This window comes from Mastigoproctus giganteus, chromosome 6 (genome assembly GCF_048544385.1).
Source record: "Mastigoproctus giganteus isolate SK-2022 chromosome 6, ASM4854438v1, whole genome shotgun sequence".
NCBI classification, from domain to species: Eukaryota; Metazoa; Arthropoda; class Arachnida; order Uropygi; family Thelyphonidae; genus Mastigoproctus; species Mastigoproctus giganteus.
The window spans coordinates 15,829,379-15,848,310 of record NC_143580.1 but is presented as its reverse complement, the minus strand read 5'-3'; the positions used below and the strand labels follow the sequence as shown (position 1 = coordinate 15,848,310).

At 37.4% G+C, this 18,932-nt stretch overlaps 1 protein-coding gene across 1 annotated transcript in view; it reads right to left on the bottom strand.

Moving 5' to 3' along the window:
* LOC150084004 (HEAT repeat-containing protein 5B) overlaps positions 1–18,932 on the bottom strand; it is a 406,846-nt gene that overhangs the window by 134,129 nt on the left and 253,785 nt on the right. The window contains exons 23-26 of the mRNA XM_090375841.1: positions 18,293–18,462; positions 16,664–16,988; positions 14,218–14,466; positions 9,898–10,001 (exon numbers count right to left, since the gene is read on the bottom strand). Of these exons, the coding sequence (XP_090231967.1) occupies positions 9,898–10,001; positions 14,218–14,466; positions 16,664–16,988; positions 18,293–18,462 (848 nt within the window). The remainder of the gene's footprint in view (positions 1–9,897; positions 10,002–14,217; positions 14,467–16,663; positions 16,989–18,292; positions 18,463–18,932) is intronic.

Sequence of the window (18,932 nt, the reverse complement as noted above, 5' to 3'; positions counted from 1 at the left end):
AAGTGTGTACTCGGTCATTGAGAGAAAGACTTTCGATATTAAGCCACTTAAACTCAATCTCATTGACAAATCAAAAATTTGTTTGTATACTTTGTCTGGAAAGGTGATGTAGTTTGCCTCAACTAAAAGTTTAATTAAGTGAAAAATTTCCTTAATAGGAAGCTTCGTATAATTAATCAGGAATAGAGTTATTATTTAATATATCCCAAAGAATATCTAATGTGTATTTAATGTTTACATTCGTATATAACAAAGTAACATCCAAGGAGAATAAATTATCATAAGGAAGGAAATCGTTTTTCAAATTTTACATTAAAACCTTTGTAATTAATTTTAATTTTTTTCAATTGATTTTTTACTGTAATCATTTTGCATTAATCTTTTATTCATTTGAATTTCTGGAGAGTATCATACGGAAGCATTCTACATAACATATTTAGGAAAAATTTCTCTTATTCTTCTACAATCATTATTGTAGAATACAATTAAAACCTTTTAAACATTTTTCTGTTAATTCTAAATGGTTGCGTAAGTGTTTAGGCATAAGTATAATACATCTGGGGCTATTTGGGTGAGAGTACAGATTTTCTGTGGAATTTCATGTTTTCGCGGGAAGTGTTGACATGTAATCCCCTCGAATATGGAGACCTGACTGTATATTAAATTTGTTATTTCTTAAAAGGAACCAAAATTGTTTGTCATTATAACAAAGGAAAATTCATTTATATGTTCTTCATTCATGTAATTTATAAAATTGAATCCCACAGTTAAAATACTATTGGAACTAATTAATAGACAACTGTTTTAAATGGATGGCACAACAACAATGGAATGTGAGGTTTATGTAAAGGCAAAGCTTGCTATTTATGTGTAAATTTAAATAAAGAGGAGGGGTAGGGTGGGAGGAGATTTAATCTTAAGCCAGGCGTGCAGGGTCACAGATGTCGACGATATCAGTGATGTGCTCATTGTCAACTTGGTCCACACAACTGAAATTTCCAAAAGCTGTTAACAAAAGTGTTTTCTTTGATTTCTCCATTGAAAATTCAAGAAATCTCTGTTAGTTATTGTGCAAACAGAAAAATATACAGGATCGGGTTAAGCCTAATTGTATTGTATTCAACAGTATTAGTGTTAGCTGTATAATAAAAGAAAGCCACAGAATTTTGCTGTATTGGCCAAAAAAAAAAAAAAAAAAAGAAAAAAAAAAAAAAAGTAGATAATAAAATACAAATTATGTGCTACCCCACCCCTCATGAAGGTACCCATCCAGCTGACCTTTCAATTTTTTCAAATTTCCAAGCCTCAACTACCTGCAAAACCAAATTGTTCCAATAATCAACAACTTCCTGGCTAAAAGAAAATTTCCTGCAATCTAGCCCAAAGTTCTTCCCCTGCAATTTGAATTTATGGCCCCCAAGTTCTGGAATTCTTTAAAACAGTGAAAATTCCAAATTCATTTTGCTAACCCCTCATAAACCTCAATCAGATATCTCTCTAAGGTGCCTGGTTGCCAAGCTCTGTAGCCCACATAATCAGTCTTCCTAGTATTGTCATCCTTTTGCCAATCCCACTATGCGAGCTGCCCACCTTTAGACCCTTTCAAGAAGCTCAAATATGTGCATGTTGAGTGGCAGGTCTTGTGTACAATTATTAAAAGTGCATTGGCTTTATGACAGATGGCAGTGGCTTCAGTAGCTGCATACTCTGGCATTGTGACATTTAAGTATCTGGCTGGTGCTTAATGGTTGAAGTGGCTTCTTCAACTGTTATACATTCTGGGACTTCCATGTTATTTACCAGCTGGCATCTAATTGTTGTAGTGGTTTTTCAATTTATATTTCAGTTGCCAACAAGTCTAAACATTGGTCCTTCAGGTTGTCACAGACATTCTCTCAGATATGCCAGACAAGCTGTACTTGCTACCTGGAAGTCTAAAACGCTGATGGAACTGATATTCGGGTGACACTCAAATCAAGTGGACCCAATTTCGGCAAAGTCCAGACGGTCTGTGACAGCCAAATCCTCTGCTTGCACCTTCACGATGGTGGGACTGTTAGTAATCCTGGGTATAACCTCCATGCACAAGTACATGGTGGGTGACCACCCAGGTGTGAACCAACGTAAGCAGAGGTCGAGGTGTGGTGCCCACACCACATGGAGGAACGCCGCCCTTCTATGTTACCAGGCAGTATATGGTGGTAGATGACTCTCATCAACCGGTGAAATACCACCACTTTGCTTATTGGAGGCTTGAAGTGGTGGAACCCATGTTTAGTCTCTAGAGCTAAGTTCCGGTCAACCCTTCCCTATCTCTTCCATCATGCAGTATGATTGATGACTTTTGAGGTTATGATGTACATTGTGGCGAGATCCAACATTCCTTACATTTTGAGGGTACAGCTCTAAAACGTTGTTCGCAGGCCGGCCACTAGTTAGTACACCGGACCGAACCTATTGGTAACTCTCTAGGAGGCTTCCGGTTCAGCTAGTGTATAATCTTGCTACCTCTACTCTGCCAGATAGTGACTGGAGGGAGTCCGAGTAGTGTGTATGCGGAGAGCGTTGTTGAGGCCACGTTATGTCAAGGATCTGGATATATTCTTACCACGTGTATGCCATATCCAAAAATTTCATTACTTCATACAGCATGTCCCACCCACTTTTTCTTACTATTGAATACACCATGAATTGTCAAACTAATAGAGCAAGCTTATCTGCGAAAAGATCTAAACCTCCCAAGCACTTCCTAATTCATTTCACAAATATACTTGGTCTCAATTCTAATCTCAACGATGTCCATTTCCACTTGCAGTCTGCCAAACCCCATGTACTTTTTCTGACAGAATCTCAGTTATCGGTTAATTCAACTACTGCTCATCTTAGATGCCCAAATTATTCGCTGTATGATTCCTTTCGCCTCAAAGGTGGTACTTGTGCATATGTCTGTTTTGATATTCCCTGTCAGAGACTTGGCAATTTGGAATCTCCTCTCTTTGATCTTCTCTGGCTTAAAATCTCTCTACCTTATTGTGTCAAATTCGTCTGTTGTCTCTACGGTTCTCCAATCACTTGGAGCTCTTTGCAACTTGACTTTCTCCAGTCCAACTTTCCTAACAGTGAGGTAATTTTACTTGGTGATTTTAATGTTCACAACTCCAGCTGGCTTCCGTTTTCTAGTCACACCGACCCAGCAGGTCGAGATGCTGAGGCTTTTGCAATTACTAATGACCTAGCACAGATTGTTCATTTTCGTACAAAAATACCAGACAATCCTAATCATACAGCCAATACGCTTGATCTTTTTCTCACAAACAACCCTTCTAAGTACACGGTCGAAGTGAGAGGTCCTTTAGGCACTTCAGATCACAACTTGGTGATTGTCTCTTCTCATATGGAACCTTTATCTCGTGGCTATTCCCAACCCTGTGTTGTTTGGCATTACAAGAATGCAAAATGGGATGACCTGCGAGACTTCTTTTCTTCTTTTCCATGGTCGGATTACTGTTTCAAAACTTCTGATGTCAACGTTTGCTCAGATCGTGTCAGTGAAATTATTCTTGCAGGAATGGAATCCTTTATCCCACACTCCACTTTAAAATCTCGTCCTCTATCTAAACCTTGGTTTTCCAATAAATGTGCTAAGGCTGTTCAAGAGAAGAATGTTGCATATCGTAATTGGCTTGTTTCTCATTCTTCAGTTTCATTTTCTGCCAACACCAAAGCTCGCAACAATTGTAAAGCAGTTAGTAATCAGTCCAAACTAGTTTGAACAGGCTAAGAGTAGAAAACTTGCTTTTTGTCCTCATGGTAGCCAAGCATTCTGGTCTCTTGCCAAAGCTATTGGCCGCAACTTTTGCCCATCTCTGCTCCCACCTCTGTCCAAACCAGATGGTTCTGTTGTCACTTCAGCCAAGGATAAAGCTGACCTGCTAGCATCCCATTTTTCTTCGAGCTCATGTATTAATGATCTTGGTAAAACACCTCCCACCATTCCCAACACGCTCCATTCAATGCCTCCTGTGGTCTTCCGTCAAAAGGATATAAGAAGGATTTTGATGAATATTGATGCTAAGAAAGCTCCAGGTCCTGATGGTATTTCTCCACTTGTTCTCAAAACCTGTGCTCCTGAACTTACTCCTATTGTTTGCCGCCTTTTTTCACTTTCTTATTCCAAAGGTGTTTTTCCTTCTGCTTGAAAATTTGCTCATATCCAGCCAGTTCCTAAAAAGGGTGACAAATCCCTCCCATCCAATTATCGTCCCATTGCAATTACTTCTACTCTTTCTAAAGTAATGGAGAAATCAATTAACCGCCAACTCTTAAACTACCTAGAAACCTTCCGTCTTATCAACGATCGCCAGTATGGATTCTGTCAGTGTCGATCCACTGGTGATATTCTGGCTTATGTTACCCATTTATGCACTAATTCAATGGAAAGGTTTGGTGAAACACAAGTAGTTGCGCTTGACATCTCAAAGGCTTTTGATCGTGTTTGGCATAAAGGTCGTCTTCTAAACAAGCTTCCATCTTATGGTTTGCCAACTGTTTTTAGTAATTGGTTATCCAGTTTTCTCTCTGATCGCTCACTGAGGGTGATGGTAGATGGCTCTCTGTCTTCTAACTTCTCTACTAATGCCGGTGTCCCCCAAGGTTCAGTTCTTTCCCCCACTATTTTCCTCTTGTATATTAATGACCTTCTTCCATTGACTGGAAATCCTATCCATAGTTTTGCTGATGATAGCACATTGCATTCCACTTTCCATTTTTAGAAACCTTGTCCTGCTCAATCAGCTTCAACTTCTCGAAAATCTGCTACCAATTCCTTAAATGCCGATCATCAGGTAATTCTCCAGTGGGGCATAGACAACTTAGTTGATTTCAACCCTTCTAAAACTCAGTCTTGTCTTATATTACCCCCAGGGGCTCACATCTGGTGAGTATGGGCTTGGCACACCCAGGGTCCTGAGCTGGATATCATCATTCTTCTTTTTCTTGGTGATTCCTTTCTATTCTCTCTCTCTCTCTCTCTCTCTCTCTCTCTCTCTCTCTCTCTCTCTCTCTCTCGGGGTAATTCAGAAAATTTTTTTTTTTTTGGCTGGTGCAGCATAAGCCTCAGGCTTCCTTGCACCATATGGCTAATGATAATAATAATAATAATAATAATCTCGCAAAAAGGATTCTTCTGCTCCTATGCTTATCTTGAGTGACGCTCCGATTTCTAGGCAAAATGATATATCTCTTTTCGGGATTACCTTGACTTCTAATCTCTCTTGGCACAAGCACATTACAAATATTGCTTCCTCTGCATCTAAAAAACTTGGTTTTCTCTTTCGCTCTCGGCGTTACTTTTCTTCCAAACAGCTGCTCACTCTGTATAAATCGCAAATCCGCCCTGCCATGGAATATTGTTCCCACATCTGGGCTGGTGCCCCCAAAACCTCTCTCAGGCTTCTTGATTCCATTCAGAAGAGGGCAGTTAGGTTAATTAATGATTCATCTCTAACAGAGTCTCTCCACTCGCTGTCTCATAGACGTACTGTTTCTGCTGCATGCCTCTTCTACAGATACTTCCATGGGCACTGTTCTTCTGAATTGGCTTCTATAATTCCCGCTCTCTCTTTCAAAACAGTCCGAACACGTGCCGCCACCAGCCAACATCCATTTACTGTCCAACTTCAAACCCACAGAACCAACTTTTCATCTTCCTCATTTATTCATTCAACTGCCGTTTTCTGGAACAACCTTCCTTCATACGTATTTCCTGAAAATTACAATCTACAGAAGTTCAAGCACAGTGTCAACAAATATCTTCTTTCGTCTTCTCAACCTCCAACCCAAGCACGGTACTAAGTACTATAGGTTCTAATACCTCTCGTGTTTGGGGTTCACATTAAAAAAAAAAAAATCCTATAATACCTGTCCATCTCAAATAGTCTGTCTAGTTCTTCCTTGAATTTATTGAAATTATCCATTTCCACAACAGATGGAAGTTTGTTCCAATAATCAACCACCTGCTGACTGAAGGCAAACATTTGCACAAGTATTCTGCAAAATCCATCCTCGATTTGAATTTATGCCCCCTTGTGTGTAGTTGTGAGCAAGAGGGGGAATCCCATCATCATTGAACTTGCTCAATCCATTTAAAGCCTTAGACTTCAATCAGATCGATCACCTCACAGGTGTCTAATCTCCAGATGCTGCAATTTGCATAACTGAAGCTTTTCTTGGTAAGACCACCCTTCTGTTTCCCTCACAATTTTCACTGCCCTTCTCTGCACCCATTCTAGTAGATCTACATCCTTCCAAAAATGAGGCCACTTGTATGCAGTTATACAATGAGATAATCTTCTCCTTATCCATATTAGCAAAATTCCTGTATATCATTGACAAAATCCCATGAACTCATGGTAGCGTCTGCATAGCTCAGAGAATTTCATATCTGACTGCACAACAACTCTCAGGTCTTTTTCATTTTCCAATGCTGTGAGTGTAATACCACACAGTTGGTATGTTAATGTGGGATTACTACTACCATATGCAGTACCTTGCTCTTGCCAATATTAAACATCGATTGCCATTTCTCAGCCCATTTGCCATAATTTTTATAGATATTGTGACAGTACCTTGATACCTAATAACATTAATCCATGAAGAGCAGTGTACACTGATAACTACTCTCTGTTTCCTCCCACTCAATCATCCCTTTATCTATAGCAGTAACTTGACCATAATGCCACACTGTTCCAATTTTTACAGCAGGCTTTTATATGCAACAGTATCAAAAGTTTTTCTGAAATCCAACTATATGTTATCAAAATTATTTTCTGTATCCAGTTCCTTGTTACTGAAAATATTGTATCCAAAAGAACTGGTCAGATAAGATTGCCTCTTAACAAATATATGCAATGACTGAAGTATAACTGCACTCCTATCTAGATTGTTCTGCATTATTTCTTTAACCAGTGATTCCATTATCCCCCCCCTTTTATGAAAACCCCAAACACGAAAGGTATTAGAACTTATAGTACTTAATACCACATGTGGGTTGAAGTTGAGAAGATGAAAGAAGACACTTCTTGACTTTAGACTTGAATTTCTATGTATCTTGTAATTTTCAGGAAATGTGCAGAAAAGTTGAAGGAATAAATGAGCAAGAAAAGTTGGTTCTGTAAGTTTGAAGTTGGGCAGTAAAAGGATGCTGACTAGTTGTGGTACATGTTTGGATTGGTTTGGAAGAGAGAGGAAGAATTATAGAAGCAAATTCAGAACAATGCTCATGGAAATATCTATAGACAAGGCACACAGCAGAAACAGATCATCTATGAGACAGTGTGAAGAGACTTTGTAAGAGATGGGTTATTAATTAACCTAACTGCTCTCTTTTAAATGGAGTCTTGACCCCTGAGAAAGGTTAAGGGGGGCATTCTCCCAGATGCTGGAACAATATTCCATGGTAGGGAAGATTTGAGATTTGTACAGTGTGAGTAGCTGTTTAGAAGAAAAGCAATGCCAACAGCAAAAAAAAAAAAAAAAAAAAAAAAGTTTTTTTAATACAGAGGAAGCAATATTTGTGGTGTGCTTAAGACAAGAGAGATTTATCAAAGATAAGCATAGCAGCAAAAGAACCTTTTTGCGAGATATAAGACAGGAATGAGTTTTTGAAGTCGTGAAATTAACAAATTAACTTTGCTCCATTGAACAATTACTTGGAGATCAGCATTTAAGGAACTGAAGTGGATTTAGAAGTTGAAGCTGTTTGTACAGGGCAAGGTCTCTCAAACTGGAAGGTGGATTGCAATGTGCTATCACTCAGCAAAACTACGAATAAGATTTCCAGTCAATGGAAGAAGGTCATTAATATAAAAGAGGAAAGGAGCAGGAGAAAGAACTGAATCTTGCAGAACATCAGTGCAGAAATTAGGAGACAGTGAGCCATCTACAATCACCTGAAATGAGCAGTCAAAAAAGAACACCTAATTACAAAAAAGAGATTTTTTGTAATTGGGTAATTACAAAAAAACCAAGCAATTACAAAAAAGAGATTTTTTGTAATTGGGTATCCAGTAGGCAAACCAAAAGATGGAAGCTATTTAGAATACCTCTATGCCAAACAGGATCAAAGGTCTTTGAAATTTCAAGAGTAACTGCTTAAGTTTCACCAAATTTTTCGATTGAATTTTTCCATTGATGGAAGAAGGTACAAGAATATCACCAGAGGATCGACACTGACTAAATCCATATTGGAAACCACTGATCAGTTGGAAGGGTTCTAGATAGTTTAGGAGTTGAGGATTAATGGATTTCTCCAGTACTTTAGAAAAAGTAGAAGTAAGTGCAATGGGATGATAATTGGATGAGAGGGATTTGTCACCCTCTTTAGGAAGTGGCTGGATATGAGCAAATTTCCAAGCAGAAAGAAAACACCAGTGGAATAAGAAATAAATTGTAAAAAGGCGACACAGAAGAGGAGTAAGATGAAGAGCACAGATTTTGAGAGCAAGTGGAGAAATACCATCAGGAACTGGCACTTTCTTGGCATTAAAACTGTTCAAAATTCATCTGACATCCTTTTCATGCAAGACCACAGGAGGCATCAAATGGAGCATACTAGGAATAGTAGGTGGTGGTTTACCAAGAACATCGACACAGGAGTTAGAAGAAAAAATGCTGGCAGGTCAGCTTTATCTTTAGTTGAATTGACAATGAACCAACAGGTTTTAAGAGAGGTGGGAGTTGAGATGGACAAAAGTTGCAGCCAATAGCTTTGCAAGAGACTACCATTTGCACAAGAAGTAAGTTTTCCACTCTTAGCCTGTTTGGACTGATTAATAACTGCTTTACAATTGTTGGCTTTGGTTTAGGCAGAGAAAATGAACCTGGAGATTAGAATGCAAGCCAATTGCCATATGCAACATTCTCACCTTGAACAACTTTAGAGCATTCATTAGAAACTCAAGGTTCAGATAGTCTCAAGACTATCTAATGCAAAAATAAAACCAAGTGTTTTAAACTGGTGACACTTAATCATTATAGTGATTTCCACATGTTAAAGAGTTGTTTAACATAAGATACCTGTTGGTTATCTTAGTCAAAAGACTTACTGTATCTACAAATTTTTCCTTTTAAATGTTCCTTACTTTAATTTTACTTTACCTAATAAAAGAATAAAACTATTTAATAAAAGAATCATTTCAATGTGTCAAAATTATTCTTTGCATCCAGTTCCTTTGACAACCTCATAGTAGGTAACCAGACTGGATCTTCCTTAACAACTTTCACAGTCTATAATTGCCTTATATCTCCATTTCTATCCATATGATCTTATATTACTTGTTTAACTACAGATCCCATAAACTCTCCTGGTACAATGTGACAATCCCGTCTCTCTAATTAACCACCTTTGGTTAATTAGAGAGACATTTGCAGATTTCCAATCTGTAGCAACTTTCCCGAATCTAAGAATGATCTCATCATTATATCTAGAGGTATAATTACTGTTGCTTCTCTTTCAATATAATTGGAAGTGTGCCAGGTAATTAGATGAGTGCCAGGTGCCTTTTTTACTTTTCATTACAGTGATTTCTCTTCCAGCTTCCTTTCAGTTATCACAAAATTATTTAAATTTCTTTTTGTTATCACTTTCCAATTTCCTAAATAATCTATTTGTCTTTCATTATTTTCACTTTCAGGCTATTTTTTCATCTTTGCAAAGTGGCTTGAACACAAGCTTCTAGACATGATGCATACCAACTTATCTATGCACCACTGTCTAAAAGCATGTGAAAATACATGCTGTATTGCACATATATTTGCAAATGAAATAAATACAATTCTGACCTTTCAACATTTATACAAAGATTTGTTCAAATCACAGCTGCAAAGAAAAATAATTACCTGCAATGCTTTTAGCCCTTCTAACCTTAATGGATCACTATCAGATGTTGCTGCCATGAAAGCCATCCGCACCAAGTCAGACAAGTGCAAAACCAAGAAGTCATCTGAAATATTTACACAACATACAAACATATAAAATTAAGAAGGTAACAATGAATGAGAAGTTAGACCAAAACACATTATGAAGAATAAAATTTTTAGATTTTAAGTTATAACACAATTTTATAAATTCTGTTATGTAATATTAGGGACAAATGATGCAAGGAAACTTCTGGCATTAGCGTAGGTTTTTTGTTATTTGGTTTTTAGGAGCATTAGCAACTAAGGCCATATTGCTCCGGGAATATGCGGTGGTCATTCCCTGACCTTTCTGCATCCTCCGTATTTGGTGGTGACAGGCTTGAACTCCGGTCTAATCAAGAAGCGTGTGCTGCACACTGCTGCTCCTTCCCACCTGGCTACGGAGGCGCCCCATTAGCTTAGGCATATCATGCAAGAAAGCATACAGCATCAGCCAAAAAACACCTTCCCGTTTCGCCCATCTATTCGATCCAAGAGTTTGTACAGTTCGCCATTGAATTTATTTAAGCTATCAACTTCCATGATAGATGGATGTTTGTTCCAGTAATCAACCACCCGCTGGCTAAAGGCAAATTTCTGCACATCTTTTCTACAACCGACTTTCCTCAATTTGAATTTGTGTCCCCTCAGGTGTGTAATCTGAGCAAGAACAAGAATCTCATCAGCACTGAGTTTGATCAAACCATTCAAGGCCTTATACACCTCAATCAGAGCAACTTGGCGGTGCCTAGTTTCCAGGCGCTGCAATTTGCAGTTGTTGTTGTTGTTATTTGGTTTTTAGGAGCATTAGCAACTAAGGCCATATTGCTCCGGGAATATGCGGTGGTCATTCCCTGACCTTTCTGCATCCTCCGTATTTGGTGGTGATGGGCTCGAACCCCGGTCTAATCAAGTAGCGTGTGCTACGCACTGCTGCTCCTTCCCACCTGGCTACGGAGGTGCCTGCACTTTGCAGAACTTAAGACTTACCTGGTAAGAGCAACCCTTTCCCCCTCACCAATCTTGTTGCCCTTCACTGTACTCGTTCCAGCAGCTCTACATCCTTCCTAAAATGAGGCCTCCAGACCAGTATGCAGTACTGAAGGTGTGGCCTGGACTTGACTTATCAAGCATCAGCCTTAAAAAATAAATAAATAATATTGAAATCCATAGATTTTTTTACACCTATTCTCATCCAGGTATTTTACCAATTTTTATTTAAATTTACATAAGTTTTCCAGTTTCAGAAGGTTAGGTGCCACTTTGCTCAAATAGCTAATTACTCATGTGCTGAAGAAAATTACCTTATATTTATTCAATAAAGTAGGCTGTAAGTAAAAAAAAAAAAAAAAGTTTAATGCTTACTATGAACAAAACACACAGGTAAAAATACAGGAAAGTAATATATAGCTTTCAGATGTGAGGGTGTCCATCAGTTGTGACCATTAATGGACAAATATACAGAACGCCATGTGCATGCCATGACAGTCATGTATGAACTGCGTGCTACAGATGCAGGTAACAATTAGTTGTTAGACGGGAAAGCTTGCAGTTGTAGCTGTAATGCCTGGGAATATTGTAAATGCCAAAGTTTGTCAGCCAAGAGGATGGTTGTCTCAGTAATGGGATAGACATAACATCCTCTGTTCGAGTTAAAGGAACTGCTGCAACACGAAATGTGTAGCAATTTTAACCAGACGTGGTAATGTTAATGGCAGGACTGATCAATCATCATCATGACGTCGAAGCATGGATCAATGTCATGCTGGGTTGACCAGAAGTGCTCAGCAATGGGTGAGTGCTCCACGTCCGCTAAACGGATAGCTTTCTCGTGTTCAGAGACATGACTACCGAGTCTCCTGCCGGTTTCCCCAACATAGTTGCCAATGCAGTCATGGCAGGAAATATGGTAGACTAATCCACTCTGCAGCATGGGGGGGGGGGGGGGGAAATGATGCCTTAAGCCTCGAGACGAGGGATTACAACTTCCTTCCCAGGAGTTTTAAGCACTTTATTCCATGAGCCTTTAAGACTCTAAAAATTTGTTGCCATAGGTTCGGGTAGAATGGGATAAAGGCGGTTGAGGTAGAATCATTACCGTGCATGGTCCTATGGGCCGCTATGTGGTTACGGGCCTGTAGGTCACACCTATCTAGGGCACTGTTGGGGTAGCCGCACCTTGCCAGATCTGTCTTAATCCTAGTAATCTCAGTGCACCTCTCATCTGCATAACTAGAGTGGGTCCAGGTGCAGGTTAGTAGGGCTCGCGCCATGCTGAGAAGATGGTTGCGTGCATGTGCTGACTGGTAGGTGGTGAACTGGCCAGCACACATCGGCTTGCGATAGACTGACGTCTTCAGACGTGTGCCCTTGTGCCTGACAGGGGTATCCAAGAAAGGAAGAGTATTGTCTGACTCCAGTTCAATGGTGAATTGAATGAATGGCGACAGAAAGTTAAGGTGGTGCAAAAGTCAGTTGCTCGACCCCTGAGGAATGACCACAAACACATATCCCTTATATTTACATTGTTTACTTTGCTTAACACTTTTAAAGCCCCAAAAACCTTAATTAGATCCTCTATATAAATGAACAGTTCCAGACTTTGCAAGTTACAAAAGAGGTATCTCTCTCTCTCTCTCTCTCTCTCTCTCTCTCTCTCTCTCTCTCTCTCTCTCTCTCTATCAAATCTTGTCAATGATATATAGGAATTTGCTAGCAGGGATAGGGAGGTGATTATCCCATTGTACAAGGCAATGGTCAGGCACACCTAGAGTACTGTATACAGGTCTGGAGGCCTCATTTTAGGAAGGATGTAGAGTTGCTAGAATGAGTACAAAGGGCAACAAAGGGGTGCTCTTACCAAGAAAGGCCTAAGTTCTGCAAATTGCAGTGACTGGAGAGTAGACACCTACGAGGTGACCTGATTGAGGTGTATAAGGCCTTGAATGGGTTGAGCAAGCTAAATGCTGATGGGATTCTTCCTCTTGCTCAGATTAAGAACCTGAGGGGGGCATAGATTCAAATTGAGGAAAGAGTTGTAGAATAGATGTGCAGAAATTTGCCTTTAGCCAGCGGGTTATTGATTGGTGGAACAGACTTCCATCTTTTGTTGTGGAAGTTGATAGCCTAAATAAATTTAAGGCTGAGCTGGACAGGTATTTGGAACGAATGAAGGGATGAAATGGGAGTGTTTTTTTTTTTTTTTATGGCTGATGCTGCATAAGATTGCTTTCTTGCATTGTATGCCTCTACTAATGCTAAAACTAGTTTTTACCAATAATTAACGGTGCACTCTTCACTACACCTTTTTTTCAACAGGTCCACATCCTTCCCAAAATTAAATTTTCAGACCTGTATTTGATACCTAAGACAGCTTAACCATTCACTTCATACAATGAAATAAACAGCTGGAAAAATTTCTATACATCACAAAGAGTACATAAGCTGTCCCTGAGAAAACTGTATGTCACATTGTATAATTATATTCACTCTTTTTCTTGTTCAACTACCTTAAGTCAGTTATTTCTTAACATTTACAGGATTACTCTTATTCAAGTGTAAAACAGTGCATTTACCCAGCACTGTTTGTACTTTAACTATCATTTCTCACGCCATCTAAACAATTTAAGTCATTTGAAGCTGCATAATGAAATTTAGAAACACAGGCACTAGAACAGAACCCTGACGGATCCCAATCATAACATCAGTTGACTCAGATCACTGCTCTTTATAACCACTTTTTGTATTCTCCAGTACTTTGTCTATAACAATCCCTTTATCTACTGTAGCAATGTACCTTCAATGTCACACTTTTTCAATTTACATAAAAGTTATTCATGTAAGACCAAGTTAAGACTTTCTGAAATCAAAAAAGATTATATCAAAATTACAATACTATATAGGATTGCAGAGGTGTATCTCAATGCAGCAGTTCAAATCAAATAAAATTTGTATTTTTTGCATCCGATTTTGATCATAGGGAGAACCTTTGCTGCCAGCGAAGAACAAAGGACTGGGTTTTGCCTTTAAGGTCTGGACCTTTGTTCAATTTATAGACGAATATCATTATCCACAGTTCTTTTAATATATTTTTAAATTGTATAACATTACCAGAAAAATGTGAGCTATACATTTAAAAATCTGAGACATCATTGGCTAATAGACACCATCCATCAGCTGAGGAGAAACCAGTGAGTGATAACATTACAGTTTAATTTAGAATTTCAAAACAATTTATTTTTCTCTAAATTTATCACCTACCTCTAGGTTTCAGACACTTTCTTTCCTTTGCTAGAGCCAAATCAAAATGTGCACGATTACCTTCACACACAACAATAATTCTCTGAAGAGACTCTGCAGCAAATACTCTAGTAGGCCATCGTGGTGCTACCATTGTATGCGAAGGTGGTTCTTCACTTGCCCTAAAACGTTCTTCATCATCTACATCAGCTTCATTATCAGCAGAATCCTCATCTTTCTGATCAGGAGAATTGGCAGATGACTGTGAATCTGAATAGATATAATAATAACAATAAAAAAATAATAATAATGATGATAACAACTGTGGCAATTAAACTATAAGCAGCTAATATAATCTGATTTAGCATCATAAGTAATTAAAAGAACTCTTCAGAAATGTGATTCTTTGGGTATTCACAGTAGCAGATGCTGCTTAATGATTTGATTTGATTTTTAATGGCGCATTGGCAGCTAAGGCCATAATGCGCCAAGTCAGATTTAAAACGCTACAATACATTTTGGTAGCCGCGGGAACCACGTCAAGCAAAAAAGGTACAAATTAATAGCATAAAAATTATAAAATTTACATCCTTGAATAAAAATTAATAGATTGTAAAAAGTTAAAAACGTCGGACATATTGTCTCTGTCACCAATAATTTGACTGAGTGTAAATGGCTCAGTCAAATTATTAAGCTGCTTAATGAAGTAGACAGTAAGGTTTCCCCCAGACTTGGTTGGTATATTTATTTATCTAATAGTGAGTCAATATTTGCTTTTAGGTTTGTGCAAGGGTGTTCTTTTCTTTCTCATCAGAGTCATCTGGTCTATGACACATTCCTATTCTCATCTTTTCCAATGCTCGCATAATGATTCAATATAGATATCTACTGCATATGCTTGTCTTGAATCTATGTGCTTGAAAATTAAAAGCATTGTATTTGCTATATTCAAATTCTGCATTCTGTATCAGAATGACACCATGTTTCTGGCATTCCTATGCCTGCATTTACTGACTTAAACAAGTATCTCAAATTTATCAACTACACTCCTAGCATTAGCATGCAAATACCTGAGGGCTTTTTATGTTCATCATGAATCTAACACATTCCACATAGTGCTTATAACAGTACTTCCTCCAGGAATTTTACTTCCCATTCATTTAAAATACTGCTGGTGATACATCTTTCTACCATCAGAAGGCTCTTCTGTGCCTACTGAGGCACATGCAAGCATTACTTTGACAGTATCATTAGATAAATGAATAGACTTATTACCCTGCCTGGTTTCCCTTGCCCCTCAACTAGGGGTTTCCCTACTGAAGCTAATAATAATAAAAAATTTCTCCCCAAAAGCCTCACAGAGTTCCTTTAGCTTGAGTTAATCCACAAGGATTTCAGCATAAAGTCCCTCCTATTCTGCCTGGACAGAATTGCAGACACAAGTACATTCTGACCTAACCAGCTACAATTTTTCAGCATGACTCTAAATATGTCCATAAGTCATCAGTTTTAAAACTCCACCCCTATTAAAAACTGACAAACTGTTTGTAACATTATGAATTTTAGCTCCTGGTAGACATACCCCTAGTTCTAGTCATCTTATTCTTATTAAAAAAATATATATATATTGCCTGTGTCATTCACAATAAAACCTCTCTTAATAAAATTATGTTCTTTTGAACCAAAGTAGTGTACACTTGATCATTCTCCTCCTAAGTCTGCATTGGGTGTATATCACTTGGCACCCCTAGATACTTGAAACTCAAGAGTTTGAAGTATCTAGAAACCTGCCAAGTATCTCAGGTCTTCAATTTTATTCATCACTAGGGTACCCACTCATTTCCTCAGTGATTCAATTTCAATGCACTGAAATTGAAATTTCAATGTAAATTCTATGCACCACATTTTAGCTTTCGACTGACACACTCCCTACACCTGGCACATGGAAGACAATCTTCGGTTGATCTAGGATTATCTACAAGACTGACCTTGGAATTCATGCCACAGGCAACATAAATGATAAACTCATGATATATACATGAATCCCCCATGGCCATGATATCCTTAGATGAAGTATTTGAAGTGAATCTTGTAGCAACCTTTATCAAGGTAAGAATTTAGCTTACAAAATACAGAAGTTACAGAAGTTAAGCAGATAAACAAAAATTAAAGTACTACTGTAATATTTTGTAAGGTAAATTCTTACTTAGAAGTATTTTTTCAAAAAGTAAGAAATGAAAGCCACAAAATATTACAAAAATTAAATTTACAATGTCACAGAAGTTAAGCAAATAAAGCCATTGTTAATGTCTTAATCCAACCCTGGCATAATCTATGAGCCTCAAAAATTGAGTCTGCTCTCTACAATTGCCAAATGCCAAACAAAATGTGATATAATGAATACTCATGAGAATATATGCATAACAAAAATAAAATAATAGCAAATAGAAGAAGAATATATACCTACCAGCAGCTGTAAGAACATCTTTACACAGACTAAGCCAATGGCAAAGGTTATCTTCTGCAAGTGACTGCAACATACTAGTTAAAGTGTCATGTGTGTCAGCTACAAGTTTTTGGTCAGTTTCTGTATCCAACATGGCAAACAAAACACCTTCTAATCCACTTTCACCTAGAGATGGTCTTCCATCTTTACTTTTAGTGTTTATGCCACCTTCTCTAGCCCAAGATAATGCATGTTCACATATCTCCCGCGCTTCTCTTTGTGCCAACTGTCGCAAACATGCTACAGCTGCACGTCTTAGTAGAAGATGAGAACTATGGAGAGCAACCTGTTAAACCAAGTAGGTAATCAGAATGACTTCAAATAAGAACATAAAGCAATATCACATTTTCAGATTTCTACTTTAACAATATACATTCTGTTGTGTCAATAATCATTACTCTCAACTGATATCACATCATCTGTATCATCAACACAATTTATCCGCAATTTATTTCCCTCCTCCCCACATCATTTGTATTAACACAAAATGCTTATTTAAATACTGAAAACAGTATACAGAGCAATTCAGAAAATACAAATGAAGTTTAGAAGCATTTTTGGATTTAAAAGACTTATCAAGTTATATGACCTTAAATATTTGTGATGTTATTTCCATTCAGACATATGATGGTTCATAAACATAAAGATAAGCAATAAATGAAATGAAGATTGTATAAAACATAGACTATAAAAAAATGGGTAAATAACTGTATCATCCTACACAATTCAAAACATCCCATTTAGAATGCAATGATATTCATTAGAGCAGTGACTGGCATCAGACAAGGTGCTGATTCAGCACACCACAAAAAGACATGCAGGAATACAACTAAATCATTTGGGAGACTGATAGACAATTGCACAAGCTGCATGAATGTGGTTTAAAATGCTTTTGTGTTCCACCACCACACACACACACACAAAATTTAATTTGGGTTAACATGGCTGCCATTTGAAAGATCCTCTGCTGTCAATCCAAAGGGTAAGCATTTGTTTAGCCACACACTATTCTCCTGCTGCCCAAAATAGAGGTGCCTACTATGTGTCTGTTGACAGACAAGACACTTAAAGGAACATCAACAATGTTCAAATTCCCAGGCTATTTTGTGTAGCCCATTCAAGCAATCTCCTACAATGCTGGTCCATACATTAACATCAAACTTCAATTGGACTGAATATGCAATTCATTGCTGAAAAAATTAAATCATCAGTAATCAAATTAATAATCAAAATCAATTCATCAGTCCAAAGAATATTAAAGAGGAAGTTGAGATAGTCAAACCAACTATTTTATTATTATTTTTTTAATATTCAACACACATTTTTTAAAAAAATCTCTTTCCTGTTTTTAATCCTGAATACATCCAGAATTTTTGCTCATACTTTTGAAATATCTTGCATATATTAATAGCTTATGAAAATATATACTCATTAATAAAGAATATTTCATTTTAAAACCAATAAACTATAACAAAAAAAAAAGTTTATATCAAAGTCTGATATAAATTTTTTCATTTCATTTTTTTCATTTATTACTATATATAAGCTTAATACCAGATTTGACCTTTCAAAAAACTTATCCAAACTTACACAAAGAGTGGGCACAAGCGTAGAGAGGTTAACATGTCTGGGTGCAAACATGTGAAGTTGCTGGAGACAGGCAATAGCTTCAGCCTGAACTAAGGGATCGCCATGGTCTTGCATGATGGCACAAGCTACTAAAAAGGATGACCTGGCAGTGCAGATAGATGCTGTGTTACCTTTGAAAACAATAAGACTTACATAATTTTTATATTTCTAATTAATGAAAATATTTACATTAAGAGAATTTCAGAATATTTCGTATAACTACATTTCTCAATTTAAAATAATAATTTCAGGTTGCTACCCATTTTATTGTGTTTGATATGGGAATGGAACAATGCAATGCAGTTTATTACAATGATTAAAAAAAACGTGTGTATTCTGGAAGCAAACATCAAACACATTTTTCAGGCAAAACAAAAACATATTTTTGTAGAATTTGTGTATCTCCCTTGAAAAGGATACTATAACACTATGTTATGGTTAGGCAGGGGTTATTAATCTATTATAATAATAAACTGTTTGTGTAGCTGTCATTCTTGACTTGAAATTAAAGAATTTCAAAAAATAAGACCTGCATATTTCAACTATATTCAAAAATGCATTGAATTTGGTATTTTTATCCTAAGAATTTTTGAGGGAATTT